The following is an 11,516-nucleotide window of genomic DNA, read 5'->3' as shown; positions in this document are numbered from 1 at the left end:
GGCCACCCCACAGGTTTAGTTTTTTAAATTCAAGTGTGTAGTTGGCACCTGGAGGGTTGAGAGGCCAGGCTGAAGGTGGTGATTTTTAGCTGCTTAGATGGGCCCAATCACCCTTGAGTGTCGACCCCTTATAGCCCCCTCCCCTCCCTTCCTGCAGTGTCGTGATGTGTGTGGCCTGAATGCCTCTGACCGATGTGACTTCATCCGGACCAACCCTGACTGCCACAGCAATGGGGGCTACCTGGACTACCTGGAAGGCATCTTCTGCCACTTCCCCCCCAACCTCCTCCCTCTGGCCATCACTTTCTATGTGAGGCCCTACCCTATCCCCATCTGGTGGGCGGGGCTGGTGGCACCACCTGGATTTAACACTCCTTTCCCTCTCTGCCCCCCTCCCCCCTTCAGGCTTTCTGGCTGCTTTACCTGTTTCTGATTCTGGGAGTCACGGCGGGGAAATTGTGAGTTTGGCCTTGGGCTCAGGTCCAGCTTATAAATGGGAATGATGGAGTCTGGGAGGTTGACATGTGGGCAGCCCCAGGTTTGGGGGAAGGGTGGGAGCAGGGGGCCACCCACTGTGGAGTCTTCACCTTTTGATTTTTCTCCACAGTTTCTGCCCTAACTTGTCAGCCATTTCCAGCATGCTCAAACTCTCCCATAATGTGGCAGTATCCTTTGGTCCACGTCCTGCACCTTGGAGGGAGGGAAGGTAGTTAGCGGGGGTGGCTGGGAGTCAGGGTGGCAGCTTATGGCCCAGGAGAGGCCTGGGCAGGCTGGGGCCTCTGCACTGATGCCCCTTGACACGCTCCCCCATGGCGTCACCTTCCTGGCTTTTGGGAACGGTGCCCCTGATATCTTCAGTGCCTTGGTGGCTTTCTCGGACCCGCACACAGCCAGCCTGGCCTTCGGGGCACTGTTTGGTACGAGCGGCCCTGGCTGGGGGGTGTGGGGCGGCAGGAGGGGGTGCAGGGTGGGCTGAGCTTGGCATCCTCTCCTCCAGGTGCTGGTGTGCTGGTCACCACGGTGGTGGCCGGTGGCATCGCCATCCTGCGCCCCTTCTCGGCCGCCTCCAGGCCCTTCCTCAGGGACATTATTTTCTACATGGTGGCTGTGTTCCTCACCTTCACCGCACTCTACCTCCGCAGGGTCACGCTGGCATGGGCCCTGGGTGAGCAGTCACAGGGCAGGGCGGGGTCATCCCAGGGCTGATGGGTGGAAGGCACAGGAGGGCAGGAGAGAGTGGCCAGCAGGGCACAGAGACAGGGCTGCTTTGGTTCCGAGGGGTGGAAACCCTACTCAAGCCAGCTTGAGCACAAAAGGGAACACACGGTTCAGGTAACCAAGGTGGACAGGGCACAGCCAGGGGCGATGTTCAGAATTTTCACAATTTTAAATTTTACCAAACAGTAGAGCCGGGATGCTGACTAGCTATCCGGGTCCCAACAGCCTACACATTCCATTCAGAGGGTTCAAGTGACACGGATGGAGGGACAATTTGCAGAGGGTTAAGGAAACCAACAAGGGACATTGAGATGCGCAGACACCCAGGGACCAGCAACAGTGGGAGCAGTTCCCCCCTCGTATGCCCCCCATGCCCGTAGGGGCAGAGAATGGAGGGCTGGAGTCCTGGAGCTGGTGCCACCCAGCATGAGTGACAATCATAGAGGGTCACAGGCCCTGCCAGAGATGGGGCACCACAGCAGAGAGGGGGGCGGGAAAGAAATACCCCAGGCGCGTTCTCTCCCACTGCCTCCTGATTTGCTGTTGGCCCTCCCACTGGCTGCACCCAGTGCAGCCAGGGCTCAGGGGCGTGGTCTGCTGGGCTCAGCCACCCAGGGGCCCAGGGCACAGAGCAGGACACAGAGCCTTAGCACCTGTACGGGGTCCTGTAGGCCGCTCTCAGTGTGAGGCATTATCTCCTCGATTTCTGGAGTGTTAGGGTGTGGAATTGGAAGGGAAGATGGGCCAAGGAAAGCAGGGGGCAGGGGAGGAGGCTCTGGGAAATGGTCATTTATCTACCGGTACTGGGCTGGGTGAAGGCTGCGAGCCGCCACTACCGTGTACCGGCCATAGAACCGGCAACCTTTGTTCTCTGGACCCTGCAGCCGGGATGCCACTTGGTGACAGCCTGCACCCTTGTCTGCAGGTTACATAGGCTTGTACGTGTTCTATGTGATCACTGTGGTTCTCTGTACCTGGATCTACCAATGGCAGCGGAGGAGAACCCTGGTCTACTCTATGCCCGGCACTCCAGGTAAGGGTCTGAACTGAGCCCGCAAGAGAGGACCCGTGGAGGCTGGCATCCGTTTCCCCTTCCCTGCTGCCCTACGTCTCGGGAGGACTTTGCTATTGCCCGCCTGCCCTTTGTGTTTTTTCTACTCATTCTACCAGGGTCCCACCTTCCGTGCTTTGGCTTGTGCTGGTGAAGCCTCCTCACCGCCTGCTTTGCCCAAGTTTACTAGCTCCATTAGTACATTTGAAAATGTTTTGTGAGTTAGACTTTCTCGCGCTGTAAGAACTCCTGAGCATGCGTGGGGATTGCTGAGAAATCCAAACTACAGGGGGTCTGGCCGCTGGCCACCCGGAAAGCTACCCTGTCCCAGAGGGGCCCTATCCCAGAACGAGGGTGGGGAGGGTACGGGCTCCCTGGCTGGCTCACCTGACACGCCCCTCTCTCCTACAGAGATGCTCTCAGATTCCGAGGATGAGCGGATGTCTTCTACTACCAACAGCTATGACTACAGTGAGTCCAGGGCCCTGTGCCCAGCTGGGGTGGGGGTACCAGGGCAGGGCTAGGGGTGGAGAGGTGGGGAGATGGGGCCATTCACGCCCCAGGAATGAGGCCACTAACCAGCCTCACCTCTTGGTGCACCTTGGGTGAGCCGTGGGCCAGGTTTGCCTGCCTCCTGCCACGCACCGGGCTTTCCTTCCTTCCAAGCGTTGGGAGGATGGGTGGGAGGGGAGAGGGCTTCCTGGAGGCTGAGCCAGCCACAGACACCTGTCCCCCCCCACACACCTTGTACCCCCAGGGGAAGAGGGCCAGCCGCTGCTCTTCTACCAGGAGACCACGGCTCAGATCCTAGTCCGGGCACTCAACCCCCTGGATTACAGGAAGTGGAGGTACAAGCCGGCATACTGGAAGGTCCTCAAGGTGTTCAAGGTAGGAGGGAGGACCCTGGGACTGGGCTCCCAGCTTCATGACAGTGGCCACTCGACCTTCAATGAAGGGGAAGGGGATCTGCTGAGACCCTCTCAGAATTAGATAAGCTGGGACTTGATGGGGAAACTGAGTCATTGAATGTGGCCGATGGCCTGATATGGCGCTCTGCCCCCACCGCCATGGGAGAAGGAGAGCATCTGCCCAGGGACAGAGAGAGAGAGGAGGAGGGGACCCCTCCTTCCTGGGTGAGGGCGGGGAACTGGGATTGGGGTGAGGGAGCGGGCCAAGGTGAGTTCCAGTGAGAACAAGATTGGGTTTTCTGATCATCTGTTGCTTCTCTGGGCTGAATGTCCCCTGAGGTCTGAATACAAGCAGGGCTACCCAGGCCGGTGTACATGAGGCACAGCTATAGCTGCCTTCCACCCCCCAGAAAAAAAAGCCAGGGGTGTCACCTCAGCCCTCTCCTTCCAGGAGGTAACCTGGAGACCTCCAATGTGTATCCACTGTAGGCTTCCTCAGTCCCAGGGGGAAAATAATGAAGTGTATTTGAATCCCACATTGGCTCTGGCTGCGTTATGACCTCGGGCAAGTCACTTCACCTCTCAGAGCCTCAGTTTCGCCCTCTATAAAATGGGGATGATGATAGTGTCTTTCTTCTGGAGTGGTTGTAGCAGTAACTTATCCCTGCAACAATGCTGCATAACAAACGACCCTGAAAGTCTCACTGACGTATGATGACAGTATTTTTTTCTCATTCGAGGGCCAGTGGGTCCTCAGGGGTGTGGTCGGTGTTCAGGTGGGGCCCATGTCTCACTGTGGGGCCAGTGGGTACTTGGGACTGTGCTGTTTTCTTGGCAGAACAGACCAAGGCAAACGTCACAAGCACGTTTTAAGCCTCTGTTCACATCACAGTCACCAACAGCCCATTGGCCGAAGGAAGTGACATGGCCAAGTTCAACATCAGTGGGACCGGGAAATCCATTCTGCAACATTCTAGTCACTTGACAAAATGTGTGGGTATTTAATTCTGTTAAGGATTGGAAACGGTATCCAGCCTACCTCAGTGGTTGGAACAATTTAATAAAGCACTCTGTGTGAAAGGCTGAGTATGGTGCCTAGCGTATAGTAAGCGCTCTGTAAATGTTATTGCTAATTTAGTTATTGGCGAAAAATACAAGGTGTGGAGTCAGTCAGAGCTGGCCCTGTTATCCCAGCTGCATATCCCCCTCTGTGTGGCTTTGGAGAAGCTCCTTAACCTCTCTGAGCCTCAGCTTCTTCATCTGGAAGGTAGGAAAAATAATAGTTCCCATGCTCAGAGTTGTCGTTGTGTCAGGATTAGTGAATGAGGTGCAGAGGTTGGCTGAAAAATGCCCCCCTCCAAAGATGTCCCCATCCTGATCCCCAGAACCTTATGGGGCAAAAGAGACTTTGCAGATGTGATTACGGATCTTGGGGGTGGGGAGAGTATCCTGGAGTATCGAGATGGGCCCAGTGAAATCGCAGGGGTCTTTATAGGGAAAGAGGGAGGCAGGAGGGCCGGAGAAGATGTAATGGCAGATGCACAGCCTAGAGTGACTCGGGGCCACGAGCCGAGGAATGCTGGCGGCCCCTAGAAGCTGGCAAAGGCCAGGAAACAGATTCTCCCTTAGAGCTTCCAGAGGGAGTGCGGCCCTGACGATTTTAGGACTTATTATCCTCCAGGGCCCGAAGGGAATAAATGTGTGTTGTTTGAGGGCACCCAGCACGTGACAGTGTGCTAGGAGCCTGCTACAGGCACGTAGCCCAGGCCTGCACACCGCCGGCCGGCACGCGGCAACGGCCGCGTTCTTAAGAAACGGAGCTCAGGGTGCTGCCAGCCCAGGCACAGGTCTCCCTGGCGACACCCTCCCGCCTTTGGACACTTGACAGCTGCCCGTGGAGTTCGTGCTGCTCCTCACCGTACCCCTCGTGGACCCTGACCAGGAAGACAGAAACTGGAAACGGCCCCTCAACTGCCTGCACCTGGTGATCAGCCCGCTGGTCTTGGTCCTGACGCTGCAGTCGGGGGCCTGTGAGTATCCCCTCCCCGCAGGCCAGCCCACCTTCCTCCTCCCCCCACTTCTGAGTTTTCTTCCTAATCACACCAGGGGGCCCCAGGCCATGGGCAGCATCTGGACATACAGCAGGCACTTAATATGTGCTTGTGCCATAAGGGAACCCAGCCTCCTGCAGTCCGTTGGTCCAATCCTGTGGGCTCCAGATGGAAGCAGCAAACACCGGCGGCCCTTGGACAGCGTCCAGCCCTCTCTGGCTTGTTTGCCTGCATTGAGACCTCAGAATCCAGGTCTGGGCTTCTCAGGACCTGGGCCACGTTCCCGAAGGCAAAATTGCTGGAGCTGAGAGGGGCGCCCACCCCCCGGTGGAGGTGCCTGCAGCCGGGATTCATCACACGCCCCTCCATTGCCTACTAGGTGATGCGGGTGGATTACTTCCCTCGTGTGTGTGAGCTGGCTGGTCCCCACCGTGTGCCCTGGGCTGTCCTTTTCTTTTCTGACCCGCTCTGGGTAAAGAAATGCCGATCTTGCCAGGCGTGTTCTAACTCCTGCTACTCAGGTTCTTCCTGTTGTCTAACTTTAGTATCTCATGCTTTCCGTTCCTCTCTCTGTCATCTGGGCTCCTCGCCCTCAACCCACAGCACCTGGAGGTGGAGGTAGGGCTTTGGTGGCAAATGCCTGGCCTGGTGTTATTTGCTCGAACAGCGAGCGTCAGGATGAAACAGCCGTCCAATTCCCTGTGAATTTCTCTTCTTTTTTTTTTTTTTTTAAAGATTTTTATTGGGGAATTGGGGGGATGGGAACAGTGCTGGGGGATTGGGGAAGGGGAACAGACAAGTTGCTGTCGTTTTGTTCTTCAGTCTAGTTGTGGAGGATGTCGCTTCACTGGCCCAAGTTGGCACCATCACTGCGCTCTTCCCTGGAGAGGCAGATCAGTCGCCGGCTTCTGGACGGCCGCTCACTGAGGCTGCTGGCCGCTCACGCTGGCTGCTGGCTACACACGGTAGCCCATGGCAACCTACTGCCACAGGGGCTGCAGCCTACGCCATCGCCAGCGACTCACGGCAGCCCAGCTCCAGGTTGAGCTGTTGTTCAGCATCTTAGCTGTGGAGGGCAGTGTTCACTGGCCCTCATATGTGGGATCCGAACCGGGGCCCTCTGGCATCCCAAGCGAGTTCTTAACCATCGCGCCACTCGGCCGGCCCTGAATGTCTCTTCTGATGTATAGAGGGGCACAGGCACCCAGGGAAGGAGAGTTGGAGGGGAGGTGATGGATGGAGCCCATCAGGGAACAGTGTGACCCTGGAGCTGAGAAGGGCGCCCCTTACGGGTGCCAGCTTCCTGGTTTGTCACAGCTGTCCCTTGCCTGTTGAGCTGGGAAACCCCGCCTCTTCAACCCAAGGACTTGCTTTCACAATCATTGTGGCTTCTTAAAAGAGTAGTTCCCAAACAGTCATTCATGACCATCTCTTGATTTTTCTCCTATTCTACACTATTATATTTGATATTTTTTAAAAAAATCAGCTCTCTTTTTAAAAAAAATTTAAATGTGTTTCAGAGGAAACGCTAACACCTGCGTCCATAGAAAACTGGCATCATTTTTCATAAATTCAAGGTAACTGCAAAAATGAACACAAGAAAAGTAAAGTGTCTGAGCCAGGAGCCGTTGTTAAAGAGGGCATTTAGCAGGTGTTGGAGATGCTACAGGCCCATTAGCACCAAATGGAGACTTTCTCCTTGCTACTGTGAGAGAATTGAAGAAGGAACGCCTTCCCTGAGATGGATCCTGTGGGACTTAGTATCTTGTCCTTGTGCGCCAACACCATCTAGGGGCAGCAGGTCTCCACGGGGGGAAAGACTGGTTCAGGCGAAAGCATTTGTGACCCTCTTTTGGGCTGAGTACTGGATAGAGAGAACCCCCAAACTCAGCTCCCTGCCTGAGGGGGGTGTGGGTGTCACGACTCAAGGGGGCGTCATGTCAGCTGGTGTTGTGGTCACCCCTCCACTCAAAAACCTCGATGGCTTCCCAGTGCCTCTTGGGGAAAAGTCCACGTCCCCCAGCTATCCTTTGAGCCCGCTGCTTTCCCCAGCCCTCTTTCTGCTATTGCTGGCATGAACCTGCTCTATTTCTTCCCACCCAACTCTCCCCTTTTCCCATGGAGCCCTTGCCCCCGCCCCACGCCCCAGCCACCTCCTAAAATCCCTCGAGCACATACAGAGAAAGGGCCTCTCACCCAGGCATCAGGTACCAAAACCAGCACTATTGGTGAAAATCGTATTCATTCAAAATCACCCCCCTACCCCCACCCCCGCTGGAAATCACCCATAATGTATTGTGGACAGGATTTTGTGTATTCAGCACCCTCACATAAATCTTATGCCCAACAATGTTTGAGAGCCAATGAGCCAGACTAAAGAAAGAACAAAAGGAAAATCTTGTGGCCTGTGTCTGGGCTATCAAACCCCCCACTGCCTTTAAGACCAGTACAGGTTCTGTAGCGGTGAAAAGGGTGGCGTGTGGAGAATTCTAGTGTTCTGCCTGCCTGCAGGGTTTCTTCCCTTTAGTGTTTCCATGAGAAGCCTCGGGAACCTTCATAACTTTATAATGCATTGGTTTGTGGAGTGGATTTATCAAGAGAGCAGTTGCTGGGCTCCAGAGTCAGTAGGTAAGGTTGGATTTATCTCGTGGAGTGATGCCCATCCATTAGCAATGTCTGGCTGGAGGGGGCTGCCTTGAAGCTCAGTTAGACAGAAGCATCATGGTTGATTAGCGATGTCTGCCATGGGCGTGGGAAAGGATAACCGTGGTGAGTAGTCTGAGCTATCTCCATCCATCCCAGTTCCACAACGAAAAGCTGGAGAGAGCCTGTTTTTTCATGTCTGTCTTTTCTTTCCTGTGTGACTAGCTTGAGGACAGGGGCTGTGTCTTTAATTTCTCTGTCCCCCTGAAGTGCCTAGGACAGGGCTGGGCACATAGGAGATGTAAGTGGGTTATAGTCGTAGGCCTCTCCCTTAGGCCCCCTCAATCATTCTTGAGGTGGGGGGGGTTCCAAGAGGAGGTGCTGAGTTGAAGCTGTACCACTCCCTTTCTTGTCCCTCTGCAGATGGCGTCTATGAGATAGGTGGCCTCTTTCCCGTCTGGGGCGTGGTGGTGATTGTGGGCACAGCCTTGGCTTCAGTGACCTTTTTTGCCACATCTAACAGCGAGCCCCCCAGGTTTCACTGGGTAAGAACCCTGGGGTCTCCAAACTGGGAGAGGGGACACTGAGGTCTCCGAGGCAGATGCCCTGACCATGCCTCTGGGCCAGTTAGGCCAGTAATCACCTTCCACAATGACAGGTCTTTAAAGCCACATTTGAGTGTTTTTATACCTGTGCAAGGTCCTTTTTTTTTTTGTAACAGCTTTATTTTATTGAGATGTAATTCACATACCATTAAATTCATCCATTTGAAGTGTACAGTTCAGTGATTTTTAGCACAGTTGAACCTTGAACTTACATTGGACTTGCAAAGTTCAAACCCATATTGTTCAAGGGTCAGCTGTATATTTACAGTTGTACAACCATCAGCACAATCAATTTTAGAGCATTTTCATCACCCCCAGAAGAAACCCCATATCTAACTGTCACACCCTATCACCCTTCTTCCTCCATCCCCTAGCCACTGCCCATCTGCTCTCTATCTCAATAGATTTGCCAGTTCTGGACGTTTCATATCAGTGGAGTCATACGTGGTCTTTTGCGACTGGCTTCTTTCAGTTATTAGCAAAATGTTTTCAAATGTTATGCACGTGGCAGCATGGGTTAGTAAGTCGTTCCTTTTCATGGCTGAGTACTATTTCATTGCACTATATTGCATTTTACGTATCCCTTCATCTGTGGATGGACAGTTGGCTTGTTTCCACTTTTTGGGTATTATAAATACTGCTGCCATGAATGTTTGTGTAAAGATTTTTGTGTGGATCTAGGCTTTCATTTCTCTTGGGTGTATTACTAAGAATGGAACTGCTGGGTAATCATATGTTGACCTTATTGAAGACCTTCCAGGCTTTTCCACTATACCCACCAGGAAGCACCTGGGTTCCTCAACAATCGCATCCCAGTGATGGAATTGTTTGGTTTTTGTGAGTGTCTTTTCCCATTCTGTCCACCCTGCAGCACTCTAAGGAATTTTTAGGTAGTTTGTCCAGAGACGTTTTCTTCAAAAGTTTACCTAAAATGTTTATCTTTTACTATTTATTATTTTTAAAAAGTGTAGTTTTTATTTTTAGAAACTCTGAATGGAACCCAAAGGGGGTCGAGTTTTCAGCAAATGGATCATTTAAAGAAATGGTTTTCACCCAGTGTGTCTTACTAGTTTTTGAAGTCCTGACACATGCTCCAACATGGATGCACCTTGAAAACAATGAACTAAGTGAATATGTGGTCACAAAAGACCCCATATTGTTAAATAAATGAGGCCATTTATACGACATGTCTAGAATAGGCAAATCTATATAGACAGGAAGTAGGGTAGTGGTTGCCAGGGCCTGGGGTGAAGGTTGGAGGGCTGGGGAGTGACTCCTAATGGGTATGGGGTTTCTTTTTGTGGTGATAGGTCCATAGACTGGAAACCCGATGAAAGCTACGATGAACCCCTTATTGACGAAATAGTAATACTGAGCTGCCATTTTCCTGAGCACTTACTATGTGGCAGGCTCTCGTTGCTTGGCATCTGTTAACTCCTTTTATGCTCATGACAACCTCACAAGATAGGTACTATCACCATGCCATGTTCCAGACGAGGAATCGAGGTCGTGTCCCTGTTGGGGGCTGGCCTTGGTCCCATCAGCACACTGTTCCCTCCCCCAGGCCTTTGCTTTCCTGGGCTTCCTGACCAGCGCCCTGTGGATCAACGCAGCGGCCACAGAGGTGGTCAACATCCTGCGGTCTCTGGGCGTGGTCTTCCGGCTCAGCAACACGGTGCTGGGACTCACGCTGCTGGCCTGGGGAAACAGCATCGGAGGTGAGTCAGGGCCTGGTGGGGTGCTGACCTGAGCACGGCCACATCGCCGCTGTTTGCTCCCCCAGCCAGAATTATGTGAGGGCAGGGGCGTCCAGGGCACCTGCCCTCAGCACGTGCCCATCACTGGGCATTGGGATCAGGAGATCCTGGAGAAGCCCAGCCTCTTTCTCAGTCTGATGCGTGGACACTCAGTGGCTCCCCAGAGTTTAGGCAGGACCTGGAGCCCACTGCAGCCCACCATGCTGAATGAGTACGTTGGGTGTGTGACATTTGTAGGCATTCCCACAGACATGCAATAGCCTTCTCTACTACAGCTGCCAAGTAGGGTTGGCCAGGTTGCGCACTGCACAAAAGCATCTAGACAAGGGACCGGGAAAGCCAAAATCTAGCTCTCCTTTCACTCACCTTTTTGGGTACCTTTTCCTAATTTGCACGGAGGTACTGTGTGTGCTAGCAGCCGACAGGACTTGGGTGAAAAATTGGTGGTGACGTGTCACACCCACAAAGTTGCCCCTGCTGGAAAAGAGTACGGTAAAAGGAATTAAGGAGGGAGTGGTGTCTTATGGGATGCTGTGGCGTCTTATGGGATGCTGTGGCCTCCCACAGCACCCAGATCCCGGGGGGGCATCCATCCATATTTGTTGACTGAACGACTGTGGGTAAGAATGAAGGAATGAAAACTCTGGAGGGCCGGGGAAGCCACTCACCCCTTAAGGCCTCTCGTTTCCATGCAGATGTCTTCTCTGATTTCACGCTGGCCCGCCAGGGTTACCCGCGGATGGCGTTCTCGGCCTGCTTTGGTGGCATCATCTTCAGTATCCTTTATGGGGCTGCCTGAGCCTCAGTGCTGGTGGCACGGACTCTGAGAGCCATGGTGTCCTCCGTGCCCACCCTTGGGATTGGCTGTCACTGTAACACCTGGGGCAGGTGACTCGGCCGCTAGAGCCTCAGCTTCCTCATTTATGAAATGGGGATACTGAGACAAGTGACCTTGGAAGGGTAGTTGTAAGGATCGAATGAGGTGACAGGAATGCTTGGCACCTGGTAAGCACTCAGTGGCTGGCAGATATTGTTGTTACGGTGGTGGTATTATCAGCAGACACCACCACGCTGAGCTGTGTGCCCTGTGGAAGACCCTGACCCTCTTGCTTACAGGTGTCACGGTCTATAGATGTCCAGGGTTGGCACACGTTTTCGTAAAGGGCCAGAGATGAAATATTTTAAGAGTTTTGTGGGCCACACGACCTCTTTTGCAACTACTCAACTCTGCCGCTATCGTGTGAAAACAGCCATAGACAATACATAAACGAATGGGTTGTGCC

The 11,516-nt window shown here is 53.5% G+C and overlaps 1 protein-coding gene across 1 annotated transcript in view; it reads left to right on the top strand.

The window, feature by feature from the left end:
• The window catches only part of SLC8B1 (solute carrier family 8 member B1), a 24,910-nt gene that overhangs the window by 9,392 nt on the left and 4,002 nt on the right, over nucleotides 1-11,516 (top strand). The window contains exons 3-14 of the mRNA XM_019641666.1: nucleotides 158-310; nucleotides 406-458; nucleotides 608-665; nucleotides 812-917; nucleotides 998-1,165; nucleotides 2,144-2,251; nucleotides 2,681-2,740; nucleotides 3,027-3,157; nucleotides 5,066-5,207; nucleotides 8,295-8,416; nucleotides 10,041-10,194; nucleotides 10,929-11,009. Coding sequence (XP_019497211.1) covers nucleotides 158-310; nucleotides 406-458; nucleotides 608-665; nucleotides 812-917; nucleotides 998-1,165; nucleotides 2,144-2,251; nucleotides 2,681-2,740; nucleotides 3,027-3,157; nucleotides 5,066-5,207; nucleotides 8,295-8,416; nucleotides 10,041-10,194; nucleotides 10,929-11,009 — 1,336 coding nt within the window. The remainder of the gene's footprint in view (nucleotides 1-157; nucleotides 311-405; nucleotides 459-607; nucleotides 666-811; nucleotides 918-997; nucleotides 1,166-2,143; nucleotides 2,252-2,680; nucleotides 2,741-3,026; nucleotides 3,158-5,065; nucleotides 5,208-8,294; nucleotides 8,417-10,040; nucleotides 10,195-10,928; nucleotides 11,010-11,516) is intronic.

The sequence above is a fragment of the Hipposideros armiger genome, unplaced genomic scaffold (genome assembly GCF_001890085.2).
Source record: "Hipposideros armiger isolate ML-2016 unplaced genomic scaffold, ASM189008v1 scaffold_62, whole genome shotgun sequence".
Taxonomy (NCBI): Eukaryota; Metazoa; Chordata; class Mammalia; order Chiroptera; family Hipposideridae; genus Hipposideros; species Hipposideros armiger.
The sequence above is the reverse complement of the archived record's forward strand: the minus strand, read 5'-3'. Positions and strand labels throughout refer to the sequence as shown.